This window comes from Gopherus evgoodei, chromosome 6, assembly GCF_007399415.2.
Source record: "Gopherus evgoodei ecotype Sinaloan lineage chromosome 6, rGopEvg1_v1.p, whole genome shotgun sequence".
NCBI classification, from domain to species: Eukaryota; Metazoa; Chordata; order Testudines; family Testudinidae; genus Gopherus; species Gopherus evgoodei.
In genome coordinates this window covers 1,086,665-1,112,162 of record NC_044327.1, presented here as the reverse complement: position 1 = coordinate 1,112,162, position 25,498 = coordinate 1,086,665, and the positions used below count along the sequence as shown (strand labels likewise).

General features: G+C 48.0%; 2 protein-coding genes across 4 annotated transcripts in view; one reads left to right on the top strand and one right to left on the bottom strand.

Annotated features, from left to right (window-relative positions):
• The window catches only part of TSTD2 (thiosulfate sulfurtransferase like domain containing 2), a 39,275-nt gene extending 21,370 nt beyond the window's left edge, over window positions 1–17,905 (top strand). The window contains exons 9-10 of the mRNA XM_030566165.1: window positions 11,934–12,072; window positions 17,650–17,905. Of these exons, the coding sequence (XP_030422025.1) occupies window positions 11,934–12,072; window positions 17,650–17,879 (369 nt within the window). The 3' untranslated portion in view covers window positions 17,880–17,905. The remainder of the gene's footprint in view (window positions 1–11,933; window positions 12,073–17,649) is intronic.
• A 10-nt stretch (window positions 17,906–17,915) lies between these two features.
• The window catches only part of TMOD1 (tropomodulin 1), a 94,276-nt gene continuing 86,693 nt past the window's right edge, over window positions 17,916–25,498 (bottom strand). Inside the window, exons 10-11 of one of the 3 annotated variants that reach the window (XM_030566167.1) lie at window positions 24,495–24,559; window positions 17,916–23,311 (exon numbers count right to left, since the gene is read on the bottom strand). In XM_030566167.1, coding sequence (XP_030422027.1) covers window positions 24,495–24,559 — 65 coding nt within the window. In that variant the 3' untranslated portion in view covers window positions 17,916–23,311. The remainder of the gene's footprint in view (window positions 23,312–24,494; window positions 24,560–25,498) is intronic. The other 2 variants (XM_030566168.1, XM_030566166.1) reach the window with 2 other exon arrangements.

The window sequence follows — 25,498 nt, the reverse complement described above, 5'->3', positions numbered from 1 at the left end:
ACAGTCTGAGCCTGTGTGTGTTGTGCAAGGAATGCTGGGTAACTCAGTGTACTTCCTGCTTGGGTGGAGAGGCATGTCATATACACATGTGCACCTCCTGCAGCTGAGGACAGACTCAGGTACTTCCAGGATCCTGTTTTCTGGGAAGAGAAGCTTGAGACTCAGGCTCAAAGTGTAGGTAATCTTCCCCCTTCCTGTTGTGTTGCTTCGTTCTCTTGGCCACAAATGTATATTCATATGCTTACACTGCTCTGTAATGGGTCCCTTGCCCGTGGAGCACCCCATGGCAGCCCGGTGCACATCTTGGCCTCACTTTCCTCTAGTGGACTTTCAGTAGAATCATAGACTTTAAGGTCAGAAGGGACCATTGTGATCATCTAGTCTGACCTCCTGCACAATGCAGGCCACAGAATCTCACCCACTCACTCCTGTAACAAACCTGTGTCTGAGCCATTGAAGTCCTCAAATCATGGTTTAAAGACTTCAAGGTGCAGAGAATTCACCAGCAAGTGACTGTGCCCCACGCTGCAGAGGAAGGCAAAAAAAACCCAGAGCCTCTGCCAATCTGCCCTGGAGGAAAATTCCTTCCCAACCCCAAATATGGCGATCAGCTAAACCCTGAGCATGTGGGCAGCCAGCACCCAGGAAAGAATTCTCTGTAGTAACTCAGATCCCACCCCATCTAATATTCCATCTTAGACCATTGGGCATATTTACCGCTAATAGTCAAAGGCCAATCTCATTATACCATCCCCTCCATAAGCTTATCAAGCTTAGTCTTGAAGCCGGATGCAGGGCTGCCCAGAGGATTCAGGGGGCCTGGGGCAAAGCAATTTTGGGGGCCCTGTCATAAACAGATAGTTAAGGGTTAATGTCTCTTTTACCTGTAAAGGGTTAAGAAGCTCAGTAAACCTGGCTGACACCTGACCGGAGGACCAATAGGGGGACAAGATACTTTCAAATCTTGGTGGAGGGAAGTCTTTGTTTGTGTTTTTTGTTTTGGGGGTTGTTCGCTCTTGGGACTAAGAGGGACCAGACGTACATCCAGGCTCTCCAAATCTTTCTGAATCAGTCTTTCATGTTTCAAAATTGTAAGTAATAGCCAGGCAAGGCATATTAGTCTTATGTTTGTTTTTTCAACTTGTGAATGTTTCTTTTTGCTGGAAGGATTTTTCACTCTGTTTGCTGTAACTTTGAATCTAAGGCTGTGGCGGGGTCCCTCTGGTCTATATGAATCTGAGTACCCTGTAAAGCATTTTCCATCCTGATTTTACAGAGATAATTTTTACCTTTTCCTTCTTTAATTAAAAGATTTCTTTTTAAGAATCTGATTGATTTTTCTTGTTTTAAGATCCAAGGGGATTGGGTCTGAACTCACCAGGGCTTGGTGAGGGGAAAGGAGGTGGGATGGTTAATTCCTCCTTGTTTTAAGATTCAAGGAGTTTAAATCTGTGTTCACCAGGGAATTGGTGAAGTCCCTCAAGGCAGCCCAGGGAGGGGAAAGTTTTTGGGGGGACAGGTAGTGCCCCAGACACTGAAATTTCTGAGTGGTGGCAGTGTTACCAGATCTAAGCTAGTAATTAAGCTTAAAAGTGTTCATGCAGGTCCCCACTTTTGTACTCTAAAGTTCAAAGTGGGGAAAAAGCCTTGACAGGCCCCTTCCATAAAAAAGGTTGCAATATTATAGAATACTATATTCTTATGGGGGCCCCTGCAGGACCCAGGGCCTGGGGCAAATTGCCCCACTTGCCCCCTCCCCTGGGCAGCCCTGGCCAGATATGTCTTTTGCCCCCACTACTCCCCTTGGAAGGCTGTTCCAGAACTTCACTCCTCTGATGGTTAGAAACCTTCATCTAATTTCAAGTCTAAACTTCCTGATAGCCAGTTTATATCCATTTGGTCTTGTGTCCACATCGGTACTGAGCTTAAATAATTCCTGTCCCTCCCTGATTCTTATCCCTCTGATATATTTATAAAGAGCAATCATATATCCCCTCAGCCTTCTTTTGGTTAGGCTAAACAAGCCAAGCTCTTTGAGTCTCCTTTCATATGACAGGTTTTCCATTCCTCGGATCATCCTAGTAGCCCTTCTCTGAACTGTTCCAGTTTGAATTCATCCTCCTTAAACACGGGAGACCAGAACTGCACACAGTATTCCAGATGAGGTCTCACCAGTGCCTTGTATAATGGTACTAACACCACCTTATCTCTACTGTAAATACCTCTCCTGATGCATCCCAGGACTGCAGCAGCTCATAGTCATCCTGTGATCAACCAATACTCTGAGGTCCTTCTCCTCCTCTGTTATTTTTAACTGATGCGTCCCCATCTTATAACAATAATTCTTGTTATTAATCCCTAAATGCATGACCTTGCACTTTTCACTATTAAATTTCATCCTATTACTATTACTCCAGTTTACAAGGTCATCCAAATCTTCCTGTATGATATCCTGGTCCTTCTCTGTAGTGGCAATACCTCCCAGCTTTGTGTCATCTGCAAACTTTATTAGCACATTGCCACTTTTTCTGCCAAGGTCAGTAATAAAAAGATTGGTCCCCAGACCAATCCCTGAAGAACTCCATTAGTAACCTCCCTCCAACCTGACAGTTCACCTTTCAGTATGACCTATTGTAGTCTCCTCTTTAACCATTTCCTTATCCACCTTTCAATTTTCATATTGATCCCCATCTTTTCCAGTTTAGCTGCTAATACCTCATGTGGAACCGTATTGAATGCCTTACTGAAGTTGAGGTATAGATCCACTGCATTTCCTTTGTCTAAAAAATCTGTTACCTTCTCAAAGAAGGAGATCAGGTTGGTCTGGCATGATCTACCTTTTGTAAAACCATGTTGTAATTTGTCCCAGTTGCCGTTGAACTCAATGTCCTTAACTACTTTCTCCTTCAAAAATTTTTCCAAAACCTTGCATACTACAGATGTCAAACTAACAGGCCTGTCGTTGCCCGGATCACTTTTTTTCCTTTCTTAAAGATAGGAACTATGTTAGCAGTTCTCCAGTCATACGGTACAACCCCTGAGTTTACAGATTCATTAAAAATTCTTGCTAATGGGCTTGCAATTTCATGCGCTAGTTCCTTTAATATTCTTGGATGAAGATTATCTGGGCCCCCCAATTTAGTCCCATTAAGCTGTTTGAGTTTGGCTTCTACCTCAGATGTGGTAATATCTACCTCCATATCCTCATTCCCATTTGTCATCCTACCATTATCCCTAAGCTCGTCATTAAAGACTGAGGCAAAGTATTTGTTTAGATATTGGGCCATGCCTAGATTATCCTTAACCTCCACTCCATCCTCAGTGTTTAGTGGTCCCACTTCTTATTTATATGACTATAGAACCTTTTACTACTGGTTTTAATTCTCTTGCAAGGTCCAACCCTATGTGGCTTTTGGCCTTTCTCACGTTACCCCTACATGTTCTGACCTCAATAAGGTAGCTTTCCTTGCTGATCACTCTAATCTTCCACTCCTTGTAGGCTTTCTGCTTTTTCTTAATCACCTCTCTGAGATGCTTGCTCATCCAGCCTGGTCTACAATTCCTGCCTATGATTTTTTTCCCCTTTCTTGGGATGCAGGCTTCCGATAGTTTCTGCAACTTTGACTTGAAGTAATTCCAGGCCTCCTCCACCTTTAGATCCTCAAGTTCTTCAGTCCAATCCACTTCCCTAACTAATTTCCTTAATTCTTTAAAGTTAGCCCTTTTGAAATCAAAAACCCTAGTCACAGATCTGTTTTTGTTTATCCTTTTGTTCAGTTTAAACTGAATTAGCTCAGTGGTTTGAGCACTGGCCTGCTAAGCCCAGGTTTGTGAGTTCAGTCCTTGAGGGGGCCATTTAGGGATCTAGGGCAAAAATCTGTCTGAGGATTGGTCCTGCTTTGAGCAGGGGGTTGGACTAGATGACCTCCTGAGGTCTCTTCCAACCCTTATATTCTATGATCACTCGAACCAAGGTTGTCCCCTACAACCATTTCTTCTATGAGGTCCTCACTACCCACCAAAACCAAATCTAAAATGGCATCCCCTCATGTTGGTTCTTCAACTACTTGGTGAAGAAATCCCTCAGCTATCACATCCATGAAAATCTGAGCCCTATTATTATTACTGGCACTTGTCCTCCAGTGTATATCTGGGATGTTAAAGTCTCTCATGATCACACAATTCCTATTAGTATTTACTTCATTAAAAACATTAAAGAGGTCTCTATCCATATCCAGATCAGATTCCGGAGGTCTATAGCACACCAAGCACTATCTCAGGGGAGGCTGTAGTCGCTTTCTTCCCCAATGTGATTTTTGCCCAGACAGACTCTGTCTTATCCATTCCATCACTTCTTATTTCTTTACTGTTAACTTCATCATTGATATACAATGCTACTCCACCACCTTTGCCTTTATTTCTGTCTTTCCTAACATCACATAGCCTTCAATACCCATACTCCAGTCATGACTACTATTCCACCATGTTTCTGTTATCCCTGTAATATCTAGTTTCACTTCCTGCACCTTAGCTCTAGTTCCTCCATTTTGTTACCTAGGCTCCTCGCATTAGTGTACAAATATCTTAATTCTTTCTGTTTGGTTTCACTCACATTCTTTACCCAATTAGGCCCAGACATTCTACCGCCAGTATCACCTATTAGAACTGTACCTACAGTACCCTTCCTCCTTATGTCCATTCTCCTACCCATGGCTGTATTCTTTCTTACTTCGTTTTCTTCCCTCTCAGTGTTGAATTCCGGCATGGATATTACCTGGACATCTCCGAACCATCTCCCCCCAATTCCTACTTTAAAGCTCTCATGATCAGTTGTGTCAGCCTCCATCCTAGAAGTCTATTTCCCTCCTTACTCAGGTGAAGTCTGTCCCGAGAGAACAGTCCTCTGTCCATGAATGCTTCCCAGTGGCCATACATCTCAAAGCCCTCCTTATAGCACCACTGCCTGAGCCATCTGTTGATCATCATAATCTTGTCACACCTTTGTTTCCCTTCTCTAGGAACAGGCAGAATCCACTGAAGATCACCTGAGCCTTGATTTCCTTAAGCGTCTTCCCCAGCCTGACATAGTCTCCCTTGATAAGTTCCAGCGAGAATCTAGCCGTATCATTCGTTCCCACATGAAGGACAATTAGTGGATTCTTTCCCGCTCCTGTTAGGGTCCTCTTCAGCCTCAGGTCCGTATCCCGTATCTTAACACTGGCAGACAGCACACACTTCTGTTCTCCAGGTCAGCTCTAGTTACAGGCCTGTCTATTCTTCTCAGTAAGGAGTCCCCAATCACGTAGACATGCCTTTTCCTGGTGACAGTGCAATTCTCCGATCTATCCCCTGTTCCCTCTGGCTGCAAGTCCTCTTGATTCCTATTCACCATTGCAATTCTCTGCAACCCATCTCGTATCCTCCTGTGGCTCATGTTTGGTGGTGTTATCTCCATTAACTCTTCCCCTCTTCCTATAGGACTAGCTGTTCTTCTCTTCTTCCTTGTCCTCTCACCTTAGCGACCACCTGCTGTGCCCCTTCTTCTTTTTCCAACTCTGCAAACCTGTTCTTGAGCTCTATTTCTCCTTCACTGTCCCATTTTTTCCTCTGTCTGGTTCTCTTAGACTATGTCTACACTACGGGATTATTCTGATTTTATAGAAACTGATTTTTGGAAACAGAATTTAGTAAGTTGAGTGCATGCGGCCACATGAAGCATATTAATTGGTCGGCATTCATCCATGTACTGAGGCTAGTGTCAACTTCCGGAGCATTGCACTGTGGGTAGCTATCCCATAGTTCCCGCAGTCTCCCCCGCCCATTGGAATTCTGGGTTGAGGTCCCAATGCCTGATGGGGCCAAAAATTTGTCGCGGGTGATTATGGTAAATGTCGTCAGTCCATCCTCCCTCCGTGAAAGCAATGGCAGACAATCGTTTCACTCCCTTTTCCCTGGATTGCCTGGGCTGATGCCATAGCACAGCAACCATGGAGCCCGTTCAGCCTTTTTTACTGTCACCATATGTCTACTGGATGTTGGTAACAGGTGCGGTACTGCAGTGCTACACAGCAGCATCCCCTTGCCTTTTGCAAGTTAGCAGAGATGGTTACCAGCCATACTGTCCCATCTGCTGCTTTGCAAGTTGGCAATGACACTTACCAGTCATACTGTACCGTCTGCTACTGTCATGGGTACTCCTGGCTGGCCTCGGTGAGGTCGGTCGGGGGTGCATGGACAAAAATGGGAATGACTCCCCAGCTCATTCCCTTCTTTAAGTTTTGTGTAATGAAGAGTCAGTCCTGCCTAGAATATCAGGCAAGCCCTCTAAAGAACCAGAGAGGCAAACGGCCGCTCCGAGTCAGAGCCCCAGACATCCTGCAGAAATGATGAGCTGCATGCCATTCCAGGGGGTGCCCCTGCAACAACCCCACCCGTTGCTTCCCTCCTCCCCCACCCCTCCTGGGCTACCGTGGCAGTGTCCCCCCATCTGTGTGATGAAGTAATAAAGATGCATGAATAAGAAACAACACTGACTTTACTGCAAGCAGAGATCAAAGCGGGGAGGGGAGGGCGGTTGGCTTACAGTGAAGTGGAGTGAACCACCATTCTGCACTTGCTCAGCCTAGAGCTGAAAATGGGACTCTGTGACAAGCACTAGGCTAGAAGCACAGGCAGGACTGAATCTCCATTTGTGTGTGGGCCTTTGGCTGACACTGATAAGATACAAAATGTCCCAGGATATGTATGTTGGGGGACAGTTCTAAAGGGCAGCTAATTTTTCTATTTTCAGCAAAATGTAGAGGTCTAAGTATCTGATTGTGAGCCCTGGTAGCAAGGAGTAGGCTGGGGTAGGCGCGACCGCACAGTGCTACTGCCTGGGAGAGCAGCCTGAGGCAGAAGCTTCCAGCTGCCATGATGTTCCAGGCAGGACTGAATGTCCATTAGACAAAACTTAAAGAAGAGAATGACCTGGAATCATTCTCTTTTTCGCCCAGGTGCCCCCGGCCGACCTCACTGAGGCCAGCCAGGAGCACTCACGGGACGACGATGACAGATACCAGTCCTACTGTACCGTCTGCCGTCCGCAAGGGAAGGGAAGGGGATGCTGCTGTGTAGCACTGCAGCACCACGTCTGCCAGCAGCATCCAGTAGTCATACGGTGACATTGAAAAAAGGCGAGAAACGATTTTTTCACCCTTTGCTTTCACTGGGGTGGGGGTGGAGGAGAGGCTGATGACATATACCCTGAACCACCCATGACAATATTTTTGACCCTTTAGGCTTTGGGAGCTCAGCCAAGAATTCAAATGGTGCGGAAACTGTGGGATAGCTACAGTCCTCAGTCGCCCCTCCCTCCGTGAGCGTCCATTTGATTCTTTGGCTTTCTGGTACGCTTGGCTCAGCTACTTAAGTTTCATGCAGCACTGTGTCGAGTCCCTGTTGTGGCCGCTGTCCATCATGGCCTTGGAGATTTTTTTTTCAAATGTTTTGGCATTTTCTCTATGGGAACGGAGTTCTGATAGAACAGATTCATCTCCCCATACAGAGATTAGATTCAATATCTCCCGTACGGTCCATACTGGAGCTCTTTTTTGTTTCTGGGACTGCATGGTCACCTGTGCTGATCGGCGCTCCATGCTAGGCAAACAGGAAATGAAATTCAAAAGTTTGCGAGGCTTTTCCTGTCTACCTGGCCAATGCATCCAAGTTCAGATTGCTGCCCAGAGCGGTCACAATGGTGCACTGTGGGATAGCTCCCGGAGGCCAATCCCATTGAATTGCAGCCTCACTAACCCTAATTCGAAATGGCAATACTGATTTCAGCACTACTCCCCTTGTCAGGGAGGAGTACAGATATCAATATTAAGAGCCCTTTGTATCGAAATAAAGGGCTTCGTTGTGTGGATGGGTGCAGGGTTAATTCAGTTTAACGCTGTGTGATGGGGCAAGGCCAGAGGGCTACAGTAAAGTACTGAGAAACAGGTATGTTAGCCCCAGGCTAAACAAATCCCTAGGACCATGGTAACCAAATGGCAGTTGCTCCAGGTTAATCAAGGCACCTGGGGCCAATTAAGATCTTTCTAGAAGGCAGTGGAGATAGCGACTTTAATTAGAACACCTGCAGCCAATCAAGGCAGGCTAATCAGGGCACCTGGGTTTAAAAAGGAGCTCACTCCAGTCAGATGGGGAGGAGCTAGAAGAGAGGAAGTGCGTGTGAGGAGCTGGGAGCAAGAAGCACAAGGAGCTGAGACTGAGAGGCTGTGCTGCTGGACGATTGAGGAGGACAAGTGTTATCAGACACCAGGAGGAAGGTCCTGTGGTGAGGATAAAAAAGGTGTTTGGAGGAGGCCATGGGGAACTAGCCCAGGGAGTTGTAGCTGTCATGCAGCTGTTACAAGAGGCAGTATAGACAGCTGCGATCCACAGGGCCCTGGGCTGGAACCTGGAGTAGAGGGTGGGCCCGGGTTCCCCCCAAACCTCCCAACTCCTGATCAGACACAGGAGGAGCTGACCCAGACTGTGGGTTCCACAAGAGGGGAAGATCACTGAGGTGAGCAAATCCGCCAATAATCGCAGGACCCACCAAGGTAGAGGAGGAACTTTGTCACAGCTGCTAAATTCGAGATAAACTCATCGTGCAGACCAGGCCTTAGTCACATGCTTCCACTGTCCACTTTCCTCACTCAGCAGTCTCCCTCAGAGTTCTTTGGTCTTGCTTTCATCTGCAAGTCTAAGTTTTTTCCATTCAAACTCCTCAGGTCTTTGCTCCATCATCTGCTCGAACCCCCTTCTAAACTCAACCAGAATTTCCACCTGCATCTCCAATCCTCGGCTCTTTTCTTCCATCAGCTCTATCAGGCGGCACTTCATGCAGACAAAACTCTTTTCAGGTACCCGCTCCAGGATCATGTACATGCTGCAGCTTCCACATCCAGTCATCCTCAGTGTGTCTTCCACTGCTTGGGTCACTACCACTGCTGCATCTGTATCTGCCATAGCCTTCTCACCTAAATCCTGTAAATCTGAGAAACAAACCAAAACACCACCACCCACAGCACAACAAACCCGAAAGCACTGCAACGCTCCCTTCACTAGCCTGTTTGATCCTCTGCCTGCCTCTTGTAGTCTTCACCAAAACTCCCCTGTTTACTATCTCCTGAAGAATGCCCCTGCTGCATCATAGAATATCAGGATTGGAAGGCACCTCAGGAGGTCATCTAGTCCAACCCCCTGCTCAAAGCAGGACCAGTCCCCAGACAGATTTTTACCCCAGTTCTCTAAATGATCCCCTCTAGGATTGAGCTCACAATTCTAGGATTAGCAGGCTGATGCTCAAACCACTGAGCTAGCCTTCTCTCCTATCTAGTTTATGTAACCAAAGGTGGAGTATTACACAAACAGGCCTCCACCCAGCATCCTCCCTGGATGGGGAAGAGGCTGTGTAAACCTTAGTCCATAAAATCTGCTTATGTCCAGGTCCTGTACCAGCGATACTCTCTACACTCCAGAACTCTCTTCTGGAGCCAGAGTAGGCTCTCTCTCCTGTTGGGTCTACATCCCCCTAGAGGTCAAACCAGAAACAAACTAGGGGAAATGCAATCTAGATGGAGCTATTATAAGGTGGGTGCAAAACTGGCTGGAAAACCTTCCCAGAGAGTAATTACCAATGGTTCACAGTCATGCTGGAAGGGCATAAAGAGTGGGGTCCCTCAGGGATCAGTTCTGGGTCCGGTTCTGTTCAATATCTTCATCAGCGATTAAGATAATGGCGTAGAGGATACACTTATAAAGTTTGTGGATGATACCAAGCTGGGAGGAGTTGCAAGTGCTTTGGAGGACAGGATTAAAATTCAAAATGATCTGGACAAACTGGAGAAATGGTCTGAAGTAAATAGGATGAAATTCAATAAGGACAAATGCAAAGTACTCCACTTAGGAAGGAACAATCAGTTGCACACACACACACAGTAGGAAATGACTGCCTAGAAAGGAGCACTGCGGAAAGGGATTTGGGGGTCATAGTGGATCACAAAGTAAATATGAGTCAATGGTGTAACGCTGTTGCAAAAAATGCAAACATCCTTCTGGGATGTATCAGCAGGAGTGTTGTAAGCAAGACACGAGCAGTAATTTCTCTGCTCTACTCCGTGCTGATTAGGCCTCAAGTGGAGTATTGTGTCCATTTCTGGGCGCCACATTTTAGGAAAGACGTGGACAAATTGGAGAAAGTCCAGAGAATAGCAACAAAAATGATTAAAGGTCTAGAAAACATGACCTATTAGGGAAGATGGGGGGTGGGAGTTTAGTCTGGAGAAGAGAAGACAGAGAGGGGATGTGATAAGTTTTCAAGTACATAAAAGGTTGTTACAAGGAGCAGGGAGAAAAATTGTTCTTATCCTCTGAGGACAAGACAAGAAGCAATGGGCTTAAATTGCAGCAAGGGTGGTTTAGGTTGGTCATTAAGAAAAACTTCCTGTCAGGAAGGTTAAGCATTGGAATAAATTGCCTAGGGAGGTTGTGGAATCTCCATCATTAGAGGTTTTTATGAGCAGGTTAGACAAACACCTGTCAGGAATGGTCTAGATAATACTTAGTCCTGCCATGAGTGCAGGGGACTGGACTAGATGAGCTCTCGAGGTCCCTTCCAGTCCTACGATTCTACGACAGCCATTTCTCAGAAGAATATATAATTCCTCTGATCTGGGGCTCCTGCTGCTTCCTGGTGAAGTCCTTCCATTGGGATCAGGTTTCACAGAGACATGGCATTCATCCTCCTTTTCAGAGCCTCTCCCACTCAGGAGCACGTTTCATTTCCCGGTGACCCCCCTCACCAGCTCCCCTGGGTTTTCCCATTGAGAGCTTTTCTCTTTCTGTGTTCTGGGGCCTGTTTCTCTTCCCCGAAGTCTGTTGTCTAGGGAGAGCCCTCTGGGAGCATCTGCCTAGCCAGCTCCCCTGAGGAGTTCATGCCCTGGATATTTCCTTCCTGTGTTCTCTCCTGTCTGAGCCCACACTATCCTTCATAAGGCCTAGGTTTTCCTTAACTGATTAACTACTGCCCAGCTGCTTAGGCTGTTGGTTATTCCCAGACAGGTCTGGGCTGGCTCCTCTTCAGCACAGCCTGGCACAGGTAGGTTGGGAGCTGACTGCCTTCGGGGCCAGCTGCCCTGTGCCATGCTCTCATCACCCCAGTATCAGAGCACCTCACAGTCATAAGTTTAATCCTCACAAGGCTCCTGGTAAGCTCGGAAGGCTTATCTCCCTTTCACAGGCAGGGAACTGCAGAACTAGATAGATTAAGTGACTGGCCTGAGGTGTCAGAATGGATCAGTGGCAGAGCTGGACATGGGTTAGGGTTAGGGTTAGATCTCCCAGGTCCTAGTCTAGCACCCCGTCCGCCTGACCATCCTCCCTCTCTCACATCTCTGTTCCTTATACCCTGCCCAGAGAGAGCAAGGGATCAGTCCAGATATACTTTCTCTGCACATATGAGGCTTGATCCATTTACACCAGTGTAAACACAGAGGAAATCCACTGAAGTCCCTAGAATTACACTGGTGTAAAACTGGTGTACGTAATGGGCAAATCTGGCCCTAAGAGCTTTTATTGTATAATGCAGCGACCGTTCTTCAACCTCATGTCCTCTTGGGTCTGGAGCTGATCTGGATTTCTTTCAGAATCCAGCCCACAAACTCCTTTCATTAACTGCAGAAGCAGTGGCCCTTTGGCCTCATGTCAATCAGCCACTATTCAATATTGGCAGCCACAGTAATACCCAGTAGGGACTGACCGTGGGCACATGGATCTTTTGGCTGTCACCGGGATATTGCTCCGTTTCCTAGACATCTAGTTCCCTGTGTGTGCATTGAGCAGTCTGGCACAGCCAGCTGGGACAGCGTAAGCTAGGTTTTCTGTTTGTGCTTTGTTTTCAACAGGCTGCATGCAGGGAGGTTTACCAGCTCAAAGGTGGCATCCACAAGTACCTGGAAGAGTTTCCTGATGGGTTCTATCGGGGGAAGCTGTTTGTGTTTGACCAGCGTTACACCATCTCTTCCAATGAAGATATTATTGCAGGTAGGGCCATCACGTCTCGATCACAGAACGAGAGCTGTCAGAGTCACCACAGAGCCCTCTAGGACAGAGGCTCGCACACTGTGGTCTGGGGAGCACCTGCAGCAGAGAGCAGGTTGGGCTCAGGGCAGAGGTGAAAATAAGCTGGTATGCGCCGGTACGGAGGACTGGTAAGAAAAGGAGACTGACTGAGGGAGGGAAAGAGAAGCCTGCTCCCTGCATAGGTTCGACGGGGACAGGTGAGCAAACCCCACAGGTAAGTGGGGAACAAGCCCTAGAGATGGGTTGGAAACAGGAGGGAGCACGGGCTATAATGGCAGTGAGGAAGGAGGGTCAGGGCAAAGCTGGGAGGCAAGATCAAACCAGTATCTTAGATGCCTATATACAAATGCAAGAAATAGTGGTAATAAGCAGGAAGAACTGGAAGTGCTAATAAATAAATACAACTATGACATTGTTGGCATTACTGAAACTTGGTGGGATAATACACACGACTGGAATGTTAGTGTGGATGGGTATAGTTTGCTCAGGAAGGATAGACAGGGGAAAAAGGGAGGAGGTGTTGCCTTATATATTAAAAATGTACACACTTGGACTGAGGTGGAGATGGACATAGGAGACGGAAGTGTTGAGAGTCTCTGGGTTAGGCTAAAAGGGGTAAAAAACACGGGTGATGTCGTGCTGGGAGTCTACTACAGGCCACCTAATCAGGTGGAAGAGGTGGATGAGGCTTTTTTCAAACAACTAACAAAAGCATCCAAAGTCCAAGATTTGGTGGTGATGGGGGACTTCAACTATCCAGATATATGTTGGGAAAATAACATCGCGAGGCACAGACTATCCAATAAGTTTCTGGACTGCATTGCAGACAACTTCTTATTTCAGAAAGTTGAAAAAGCTACTAGGAGGGAAGCTGTTCTAGACTTGATTTTAACAAATAGGGAAGAACTTGTTGAGAATTTGAAAGTAGAAGGCAGCTTGGGTGAAAGTGATCATGAAATCATAGAGTTTGCAATTCTAAGGAAGGGTAGAAGGGAGTACAGCAGAATAGTGACAATGGATTTCAGGAAGGCGGATTTTGGTAAGCTCAGAGAGCTGATAGGTAAGGTCCCATGGGAATCAAGACTGAGGGGAAAAACAAATGAGGAGAGTTGGCAGTTTTTCAAAGGGACACTATTAAGGGCCCAAAAGCAAGCTATTCCGATGGTTAGGAAAGATAGAAAATGTGGCAAAAGACCACCTTGGCTTAACCATGAGATCTTGCGTGACCTACAAAATAAAAAGGCGTCATATAAAAAATGGAAACTAGGTCAGATTACAAATGATGAATATAGGCAAATAACACAGGAATGCAGAGGCAAGATTAGAAAGGCAAAGGCACAAAATGAACTCAAACTAGCTATGGGAATAAAGGGAAACAAGAAGACTTTTTATCAATACATTAGAAGCAAGAGGAAGACCAAAGACAGGGTAGGCCCACTGCTCAGTAAGGAGGGGGAAACAGTAACGGGAGACTTGGAAATGGCAGAGATGCTTAATGACTTCTTTGTTTCGGTCTTCACTGAGAAGTCTGAAGGAATGTCTAATATAGTGAATGCTTACGGGAAGAGGGTAGGTTTAGAAGATAAAATAAAAAAAGAGCAAGTAAAAAATCACTTAGAAAAGTTAGATGCCTGCAAGTCACCAGGGCCTGATGAAATGCATCCTAGAATACTCAAGGAGTTAATAGAAGAGGTATCTGAGAGGGGACATGATAGCAGTTTTCAGGTATCTAAAAGGGTGTCATCAGGAGGAGGGAGAAAACTTGTTCACCTTAGCCTCCAATGATAGAACAAGAAGCAATGGGCTTAAACTGCAGCAAGGGAGATTTAGGTTGGACATTAGGAAAAAGTTCCTAACTGTCAGGGTAGTTAAACACTGGAATAGATTGCCTAGGGAAGTTGTGGAATCTCCATCTCTGGAGATATTTAAGAGTAGGTTAGATAAATGTCGATTAGGGATGGTCTAGACAGTATTTGGTCCTGCCATGAGGGCAGGGGACTGGACTCGATGACCTCTCGAGGTCCCTTCCAGTCCTGGAGTCTATGAGTCTATAAGAATAGTTTAAATTCAGCTGTTCCCTGATGGTTCAGCCCCCAGGGCTGAGATTCTGGTCTCCTTGTTAATTTCACTCACAGTAGCTGGCGGGAGAGGGTCCAGGGGAGGGGGTCTTTGACCATGGCAGGGGCAGTCCCTGTCTGCCCCCGGGGATGAGGGGATCTCTCCTACTAATATACACAACAAATATAAGCATTTGGCTGCACAGTTTAAATCCTGAGCTAATAAAAGCAGGTGGAAGGGGAATACTCACTGTCACATTGGTTTCTCATCTCCTCCCTCCCCCTCCTCCAGCCAGTGTAGACAAGGCTCTGAATTCCTCCCCATTCCCCCTAGCAGGGGTTTTGCTCTAGGCTCTAGCTTGCAGTAGACTGGCTGAGATGCCTGCTGCTGCTCCTGCGTAAGAACAGTTTAAACTTAGCTGTTCCCTGCGCAGTTCAGCCCCCAGGGTTAGAAGCCATTTCTGGCATCCTTGTTAATTTCACTCCCAGTTGTTGTTGTTGGGGAGGGGAGAGTGTGTGTGACCATGGCAGGGGCAGTTCTTTTCTGCCCCCGGGATAAGGGGATCTCCTAAACAGAATCAAAATCAGGAACCATTTCCAAGTTCAAATCTATCCCATTCCCTCCCCAGCAGAGGATCATGGTTGTGATGTCCAAACTGCTTGCAGATCTTCTTTGAAATGTTACTATTTAAAAAAACCAACACAAAAAAACATGGAGAACATGGTGGAAAGGTGTGTCATGATGATTAGGGTTTATTTTGGGCAAAGCAATTTTGCTAAAGCAACTAAAGATTTACAGGGAAAGCAAATAGCCCCCACAGACAAAACCACAAAGGGATTGGAGGGGAAAACTGAATATTCAGCGAAATTATTGTGCCTCCTTTGAAAGAAATAGTAGTTTTCATTCCAATCCACCTTCTTTCTATATTGATTTAAACACCTGAAATGTCCTTAGGACAGCGTGTGCAGTCTCAGATCTCTTTTTGTTTCGTCCTGCCTGCAGAGTGCAGAGGCTGAAATTGATAAAACTTTCTTTAAATATCTTGTGTATTTCATGAAGGCTATTCCAGTTGTCCTTCATTCACCCCTGACTTTCCCTTCCTCTCCTCCCCACCCCCCCGTGGCTCCCTCGCCTTGGTTACTTACTCCTTGGCAGACCCAGCCCAGCGGCACCTGCTGGCTCTCTGCAGGCAGCAGCCCACAGGGGCCGGTTGCTGGGGTCGCTGCTGGTCGGTGGCAGGCAGCAGCTGCATTGTTTGTGACACATTCATATACATACACATACATACAGTCACAAACAATGCAGCTGCAGCCTGCTGCCGACTGCCTCGACCCCAGCAACCAGCCCCTGTTATTGTATTTTAGTAGTATTGGAGATCCCCTTATCCAGGGGGCAGAAAAGAACTGCCCCTGCCATGGTCACACACAGCTCCCCCCCACCCCCCAACGACAACTGGGAGTGAAATTAAGAAAGATGCCAGAAACCTTTCTTAACCCTGGGGGCTGAACCATCAGGGAACAACTGAGTTTAAACTGTTCTTATGCAGGAGGCAGTCTCCCTGCTGCAAGCTAGAGGGAAGCCTCTGCACCAGCTGCTGAGTGCCAGGCAGGGAGAAGCACAGAGCCTAGCATGGGCAGCCTGGCTGGAGGAGGAGGGAAGACACAGAGAAAAACGTGACAGTGAGTTTTCACTTTTTCAGGCTTATTCCAATAGTAAAGTTTTATTACAGACAGTCCTGGTAGTAGTAATAGTAGCTTTATTTTCTCTGTCTATGTCATGCAATGGGAGGGATCCATGAAGTAGGTAGGAGAGGTGGGTGAGTTGCTTGTGATCAGACCATATGGGTAAGAAATGTAAATTACTTTCACCCCTGCCCAAACCCCAGGGCTCCCAGCCGCCTCTGCAGCTGGTAGCTCCGGGGTTAATTTAAAGGGCCTGGCTCCTAGCTTCAGCCGAATCCCTGAGCCCTTTAAATCCTGATTTAAAAGCCCCAGGATTTAAAGGCTCCACTTCTTCCGACAGAGGCCATGCCTCTTCCAGTTGAGGCCTCTCCCCCTCCGCAGGACTCTGGAGTACTGGTAAGTCCTTTAAGTTACTTTCACCCCTGGCTCAGGGGTGCTGGCCTTGTTCCCTTGTTTCCAGCTACTGAATTGCTTTAAAGACAGCTAAAAATCCATGGAATGCATTCCTAATACGGCGTTTCTGACAGCCAATGACCCAGGGATGCTCTGTGATCAGGAGCGAGAGGGGAGGCTATCTGCACTCGGGACTGGCAGGGCAGGGGCCCACGAGATAATGTTTCTGTGATGTCATGGACAGCACAGCACAGCACACCGTCCCACCAGGGAGGAGCAGCTAACAACATAGGTCGCTAGCACGACATGCCTCAGTTCTGGTTTTGTCATCCCTTTACACTGATCAAACCATTCTGAGCCAGCACAGCACTAGAGACTGAGCCACCACGTGGAGTCGGCTCCACTAACCTTAGGCTGCCATGCTATGGAAGAAAACCTGGTAGCAACAGCCTATGGGGCGCTTGGCTGTTCCTGGCTTTCAAGGCTTATGCAGCCCAGAGAATTGTATTTCACCCTAGTAAAAGTTGAAGATGGGTGAGCACACCCTGGCTTTCCAGATGGGGTTGCTCTTCAACTGCTCAGCTCCAGCTTGGAATGACGTTGCTGGTGACCAACAAAGGACTTGGGCTAAGCTTGCCTGTGCCTTTTCTGCTACATCTGAAGAGGAGTCAGTGCTTTCTTACGCTCAGAGGATGGTGCTGCTGTCTCTAGATGTATAACCACTTTGAGCTCAATCGCAGCTGACTCGACTTATTCATTTGCCATAAGTTTCACCATCTCGAAGGTGGCAGGCTTAGTGCTGGGAATAAAATGTCCTTCTGAAGCCCTGGCCATGCTCAAGAGGGCCTGATGGGGAAGCGGCACAGCTCAGTGACCAGCTCCGCGCTGGACTAGTCAGGGTTAGGTCCCAGCAGCGCAGCTGAGTCGGGAGGAAAGCTGCTCAGTAGAGGACAAGTTGTGCTCTGGGTTCTTTAGGGAGGTGTAGCCTCTAGGACTCTGTTCCTCCAAGCCTGAGAGCAGATTCCAAATGCAGCCCTACTATTCCTGTTTGCCCACGATAGCCACAGGGAGGCACAGGCCACTGCCTAGGGCCAGCCAGCTCCTGTGCGTGGGGCCCGGGATAGCAGGACAGAGTTTGCCTTAAGCTTGTTAACATCGAAATCAAAGTGAAAAGCCCCTTTTGTGGGCAGGAGCTAGTTCTCATTCTGTGGAGAAAGGGCAGGGAAGCAGGGCCAGAGCGAGAATGCAATGCCCTGGAAGATGAAGGGTCACCATTTGAATGAATTTTGGCAGCCCATTCAGACCATACTGTAGGCAGAGCCCGATTGCAGAGGATTGTCTAGCAGGGGAGCAAGTGAGATAGACAGGGCAGGATGGGTTTTAACTCCCCTTCTCCTCTCCCCAGAATGCAGGTACTGCGGGACACTATGGGATCAGTACAGAGTGTGCTCCAGCCAGCACTGCCGGCAGCTCGTCCTGACCTGCCCAAGCTGCCACGCGAAGGGATTCACGGCTTGCTGTCCCACTTGTCAGGAGAAAGGGCTCAAGCTGGCTTCAAACCCTTCTGGATGGATGGTCAAGGAGGAATGTGAATGCACAGACAGACGGCAGCGGGTCCCAGTCAAACACATGTAAGAGAAGCACAGGAAAATGTTAGACATTCAATAATATACACTCGCATTCTAGGGCATGGGGCTTCCCAGTGCTTGTCATTGGATTTGTACACTCAGCCCCAGTGTCTCTTTAGCACTTGACAGCAAAGCATGAACTGCCCCCGGCCAAGTGTAAATTAATGGCACGTCAAACACAACAGTGGTGCTACGGGATTCCTCCCACTGCAGTGAAGTTACTGTTCTGCCTCCACAATGTGATAGGCGCCAGGGAGAACTTGATGAGTGCAGCACATGCCATGGGATGTGGCCACTCACAACCAAGCAGGAGCCAGAAGGTGAAGGAACGGGCGGATGTGTGTGTGTGCGTGCGTGCGCACGCGGCTAGGGAGATGGAGGCAGCAGGTTTTTAGTCACTTCTAATCATCGGGAGCACAAGCAGACTGTGGTTGAGGCTATTTTCCGCATAAACACCAGCAGCCTGAGTCTCCTCTCCTTTACCCTGGTGTAAGTCAGGCTGCCCACAAAAGGGGCTTTTTACTTTGATTTTGATGTTAAAGTCTCTGGGTTTACACTAGCAACCAGCAGCTGTGAGGCCAGAAGCTGGACCCACGACTTCATCAGAGCAAAAGCTGGCGACACTCAATGGCCGTGTACAACCTCAGGCAAGTTCATCTGGCAGGGCATGTTGTGTGGGAAGAGGGAGAAGAATAACCTGCTCGCTGCCCCTCTTTCGTGGCAGTCAGTGTCCATGTCCTACCATGCAGAAGGGAATTCACGTGACTGAGTTTTTAAATGTCCAAGATACAGCCCTTAGCCCAGGACTTGCATTGGACTGTGTGTGCTGCAGAAAACTGGTGGGGTTCAGAAATGCATTGAAATGCAGCCATTTGCTGAGGAAAGCCCAGGGGCATGATGTAAATGTTAATGAACATCATAGGAGTAGGAGTGGCGGTGAGTGCAGTCCCCACGTGATTGTGTGCAATGGACACACGAGAGCTGTGTATTCTGAGGGGTTAAATGCATCTCCATGGATCCAGAGTGCTTCTGCTACACTTATTGGCATGGACTGTGTAGTTCTGCTGCTGCTGTTTCCCCTTTGAAGCGTATCCCCCCGTTGTACTGGTAAAGTCAGTTGTGGCTTTGTCCTGACAATGGCTTTTAAAAAACCCTTTGTTCAGGGTCACGGGGTCTGCTGCTCCCTGCGTTGCAGCACCGCCTCATGGCTCATCTGGGGCATTAGCTCACCACTGTCCAGCGATCGTTCAGCCTGTTGCCTCTGTCACTTTCCTTGCAGCCCTTTGCTCTCTGCAGCGCTGCTCCTTCGTGGCTTAGCCCTCTGGTCAGGTCACCATCAGTCTCCCTTCCTCAAAGGCTCAGGCAGTCTCCATCTCCCCTGCACTGACTGTGCCACTCCCGCACGGGCTGGTAGAGGAACCTAGGCCTGCCCTCTACACCACCCTCCAATCTAGGGACCCTCAGCCCAGCATGTCAGGTCTGTCCCTGTCATCCTTCACTGCTCCTCCTTCCCTGGACTGTGTCCAAGCCTGCCCTTGTCACGCCCCTGCTGTGCCGCTTGTACCAGGGCGTGTGCCTGTAGGCTGATGTGCCTGCACCCCCCCCCATCCCCCACCTGTCCCTGCCCACGTGAGCTGTGATCTCAACCAGCAGGTGCAGCCTAAGGCTCCTTGGCCTCCCTTGCCACTTTACCCCATCCATGCTGCTGTGGGGGGATGCCCCATCACACTCACCTTTCTACAGTTGCTTATGGTCAGTTATAGCCCTTTTATTTTCCGTGCCGGCGCTAAAGGAACCTTTTCCCTTACCAAAGCAGGGGGAAGGGAGGACGGCATTGCAGCAGACTTAGCTTGTGTTGAATCCCACAGCAAGGCCTGACTTCTCTGACATTGTGCCCATGGCTACCTGTTCAACAACAGCCGGGGTGCTGCTGTGTGGTCTTCAAACCTGCTCCAAGCTCCACTGTGGGACCCTTCCCCAGAGCTATTATTAGGTGATGATGATAATGATGCAGGGGCTGAGCCCAAGCCCCTGAGGTGACTAACGATGCCCACTGACAACAATGGTCTTTGGAAGAGCCTCCTATTCCCCTAGGCAGCTGGTGTCCCCAGCACTGGGGCGATGCATGTTTGCGTGCAGCAACTTTCCCAGGTGCATTGGCGAGCTGGCCAAGGTGCAGCATCCTGCCGTCAGGCACGCATTGCATTCCCAGCCTACGTCACTGCCAGTAGCTGTGGTTGAGCACAGGATCCCACAACTAGTATGTTGCACTGTGGTGTTTTTCAGCTGTTCTGTTTTAAACCCCCCGACCAACCTGCTGGCTAGGTGACCATCATGTAACTCCTGCAAAAGGCCCTGGCCGGGTCTGTTTTCAGTACAAATGGGAAACGGTGTCAACTTCGTGTTAGTGTGAACTTCTAAAACTGCCAGCGTGACGCATCATCCTTGGCACTGCCCCAGAGCTGTACAGACACGTCATCCGTGCGTGTGCTGCTCCTTGTCCGTACAGCTCTGGGGCAGTGCCACGTCATCCGTGCGTGTGCTGCTTTTAACCCTTTGGAAACCTGTGACTGGCAGCTGGGCTTCAGCTCATGCCAGGCAAGCAGCCTGCTAACCAGGTGCTGGTCTAGGGAAGGTTTCTGGCCCCTCGGAGGGGCTCTACCCCCAAACCACACTGCATCCTGTCCCCCCCGAGGGGTGAGAGTCTCCCCATTACCCATGGCAGGGGTGAGATGGCCAGATGGGTCAGGCGCTGGCTAAGGAGGCTGGACCAGTGCTGAGTAGGACGTAAGCCCAGACCCGCTACAAGGCAGGAGAAGCAATCGACTCCTTTATGCAAGGGGCGAGGTGGTTCCAGTGCTTTGTGGGGGAGGAACAGGAGACTGGGGGGGTTGCTATTCTGGAGCAGGAGGTAAGAGGAGGCAGCTGCCCCCATGACTGTTTCACTCATCTCCAGCCTAGAAGGCAAGTACACTCCAGGTCCTCCATGTTCTAAGGGTTAGTGCGTAGGCAACCCCTGGGGTCTGGCTGTGTGCGAGTCTTTGTTACCTATATCTAAAGAACCACTGACACAACTTGAAATGCTGACTCGCCGCTTAGCTGACTCAGCACAACTGCTGTGACGCCTCTGAGAAGGTATGTTAGCTCCATGGCTCAGCAGTTCCAAGCAGGAGAGTCTGCGCACGAGCAGGCATGGTGCTCGCTGTAGGGAGGGATCCCCTTTTCCTCAAGAACTAGTGACACTTCATCATTACTGCTCGACAGCACAGCTGGTACAGAGCCTGATGCTTTTCCCCAGGCAACTGTGCAACTCCTTGCTCTGCTGGGTAAGCACTTGCTCGCTTACCTATGTAATTCTGGAACAGTCACCAGCATGAGTATGCCTGTCACACACAAGCCCAGAGCCCTCCAACCATATGTTTCAACTGCCACGGGCATTTAGATACTACTACAGCATGGAAAAGGGCAAGGTTATTGCTTAAAATCCTCCTCGCAGGTCTGCACAGCAGGGTCCCGCTTAGCGTATTCTGCACTGCCCCCACACACCCAGATTCCCCATGGGCACCAGGGCAGGCAGCATGTACCAGAGAAGAACAACTTCCATTCCCCTGAGTCAGTGGGAGAGCAGACACTGATGCTGAGTTAGTTCTGTGCACATCTGAGCAGACAACTCTGCCGTTAGCGATCAAGTGGCATCTGGACTGATGCTTTCATTGATTTTGCTAAAGCCTTTGGGAGGTGTCTGGTGGGACTACGGCTGTCCAACTGGCATTGGGCTTATCATGCCGCTTTCTGGTTTTGCAATATTCCCTAATCGTTCGTATGGGATTTTACAAAAAACTGCATTGAAGCATTTTATTTGTGATTTCTGACACATTTATTACGATTTCAAGAGCAACAATCAAACACGTTTGTATTTCCCACTCAAGGTTAAAGTGTGATATTCAGAGATAGCAAATCAGGGCCAAAGCCTGCAATCCTGATGCAAAAATTCTGTTGAAATGAGTGGCAGGTTTGCTGTACCACAATGCACAGACTGCAGAACACACTGGGAACAGCAGTAGGTTGATTGTTATGTGGAAAAGAGTGTTGGGATGGATTCTTTAGGTGTATAAACAAAGGCTACCCTCTGGCACTGGCTCTGCATGGGCAGACTTCCTGCTGTGCAGCCTAGCCGCGCACTGGAGGCAATGGGAGTTGCTGGGGGTTGATGGCCTGCTGGTGAGGAACCCACTGCATGATCAGAGGCTGCATGTACCTGCTGGAAATTCCTCCCTAGAAAGGCAGTGGGTTTTTATCACCTTACAAACCCAACTGCCTGTATGTTTATCCAACTCTACTCAAATGGCATCCTGGACTACCTGGATTCACAGGCAGGGTATTTTCAAGTAATTTCTTTATTAGGATTCACTAGTCAGAAATTTGGGATGTTGGTAAAATAAAATCTCTAGCAGAACAAGAAGTTTTACAGATAAATAAAACAGCCACCCCGCCAGAAACCCAGCATGACGAGTGAGGGCTCCAGCACACTCATTACAAGACCCAGTAAAAGCACAGGAGGCTTATTTCCAGAGAAAATCCAGGGGCAAATCCTGCCCCTATTGAAGTCAATGAGAGTTTGCGCTTGACTTCAGTGGAGACAGGATTTCATTCCCAATCTCTTAAAGCAATGGTTTTCCATATCCCTGTGAAAGGAGACAGGAAGATTTTAACGTCCCATGTAATACCCACTGCTCTGTTTTTATGGAGCCATTACTTTATAATCAGTGGCCTTACATTCTTTTCATGCGGGGGAGGGGATGAATAAAAAAGACATGAATTCTTTTGGAGGGAAATATGGATGCTTTTGACATCCTGTCTGCAAATAAAGTCAGCAAATGTTGGTAATTAATTGTAATTGACAAGTCCTTGAAAGGGATGGGCTAGCACTGTGGTGGGAGAGTAGAAATGCTTGTCAAACAGATAAGCAAGTTGAAAAAATAAAGTATTTTTTTAAATACTTATGCAACTTGTGTAGAGCAGTAATTTTTTCCACTCATGCATAACACATCCTAAATATATCTGAAAAAACCACACAGAAAATCCTAAGAGAAGTTAAGTCATGGGTGAATTAACAGTCACTGTTGTGCTGTGATGCATTCTAAACCAAGCCTGCTTAAAACTGGCAACTGGACTGACTTGGCTTGACTCTAAAGAAAACATCATTAGTGATATTTGATCAAATCGTCACCTACAATCGCTAGTTAATTAAAACCTTTAGTGCATAATTATGCAACACAGAACTGAGGCACCACAGATATTTTGTGCAGGCACTTTGCCTTCAGATTTCCAGGGTATAGCACAAACCACCAGGCACAATCTTCACAGCCGGGAACTACACCCCAGTTCGGCACTTGGGATAGAAAGGCCCATTCAAGTCTGCAAGTCTCCTCTTCCTCACTGAAAAGAACAGGGAACAAGGATCAGTCAAGGCAGAGGCTGGACACATGGATAGCAGCTGTATCCACAGACAGTTTAAAACCAGAACAAAACTCGTGACAGGAAAAGTCAGGGGGGTTTCCATAGATTTTAAGGCCTGAAGGGATGACTAGATCATCTAGCCTGACCTCCTGTATAGCACAAGCCAGACAATTTCCCAGTGACGCCGGCACTGAGCCCAATAATGTGTGTTAGGCTGACGTATCTGTTATAGAAAGGCATCCAGGCTTGATCAGCAGACGTCAAGAGATGGAAAACCCACCACTTCTCTTGGGTGTTTGCTCCAGTGGTTAATCACCCTCATTAAAAAATTGTGCCTAATTTTTAATTTGAATGCATCTGGCTTCAGGTGCCATCCATTGATTCAGGGTTGAGATTTTCAAAGCAGTCCAGGGGATTTAGCCTCATCTCGTCTATTAAAGTTGGTGTGTGACCTTGAGAACACAGACCAGGGTCTTTAACATCAGTTTAAAAATCTGCATCATTTAAAAAAAGAGCTCAGAAATTGAAGTAACTGTCATTGACTTCAAATGGGGACGGAGTTCGTAGGGTTCTGTTAAACAAGAATTTGCCAGCTCAATTACATCTTTCCCTGATTGCTTCGTGTCAGATGGTGATCAGCATACAAAAGGCAGGGACAGACTAGGTGAATGCCTGCAGCTGCACAAGGAGAGTATGGCTTCTTATCCAGTCCTTATCTTTTACTGCTTCCTTACACTTAATACAGGCCTTCCTGCCTCAAAAACGTGCCCCTGCCAACACAGGTTTTCCCTCATTAATCTCTGAGCTACGTTTTTCTGCTCCTCCACACTGTAGTGAGCATTTTCAGAGAAGGTTTTAAAGTGGATCCGTACACAGTTTATATATCTGAAATAAATAAAGAGGAAAAGAAAAAGCAGCCAGAAAGGGGAGATTGCAGAAATTAGCTCACAGGATAAATGTAAAAAGCCTTCCCTCTAGCATGCTAGAGCATACAAAGTATCCTGAAGAACAAGAGTGTCTGCAGCTGAGCCAAGAGCAGTAAAACAGAAGCTAGAGAGAGTAAAACCAAGTTTGAGTTGAGCCACATGGTGGCAGCTGAGAGCACAAGCAGTGGAGCATAGACAGAGAGCTATTGCCAGTAGGGAAAAAATTCTGTCTGTACTTATACATCGTCCAGTTGCAGAGCCGAGAAGTTATGCCAGGGGCCATCAGAGCGACGTATACGAGCTGAAAACAAGAACCAAATCAGATCTTCTGTACAGTTCTCATGCTCAAGGAGGCAAAATATACAACAGCTGCATGACAGGCAAAGTCACCAACTTATCAACCACAAAGAAGCAGGAGTGAAAAATTAAATGTAGTTCCTTCTTTATGATTAACATGGTGATGCGCACACAGTCCGAGTTTGTGAAAACCAGCTCTGATCCGAGAGTCAGGAAGCAGTGAATTCCTTGTTGACCCCGTGGCTTTTATCCACGTACTAGTTCCAGAGACAATCCTCCCTGCACTGTGCCATGCCGAGAAACTCATCATTTGAGGTGAAATGCATCTGCACAAAGGGGGAAATTAATTGTGTTGGGGAATTGTGTGTGTATATTTATGCATGCAAGTAGTCCCACAGGACAGCTCCCAGCTGTGTATGCACATGCTTAACTGTCTGCAAAATCAGAGCCACATATGGGCTAGTTGTGGGGACAGACTGGGGCAGGGGCTGAATGGGAGTGGGGGTGCGGGGACACGTGGGGATGGGGGGAGGGGGTGTTTGGGGGTTCAGGGACACATGGGGATGGGAGAGGGGGTGTTTGGGGGTGCGGGGACACATGGGGATGGAGTGAGGGGGTGTTTGGGGGTGCAGGGACACATGGGGATGGGAGAGGGGGTGTTTGGGGGTGCGGGGACACATGGGGATGGAGTGAGGGGGTGTTTGGGGGTGCAGGAACACATGGGGATGGGAGGGTGCAGGGACACATGGGGTCAGGGGCAGATGTACCTGCTGAATAGAAGAAGCTAGGGGTCAGCCAGGGTCTGCATGGGAGAGGCTCCCTAACAATCCCTCCCTGGCCCCCAAAATAACCCGTTCCATTCTTCTCCCACCCACACCCAAGAACCCTCCAGGCTCACTCCCAGCAATTACTTCCCTGTCCTTCAGCTCCGTCATTACCCGGG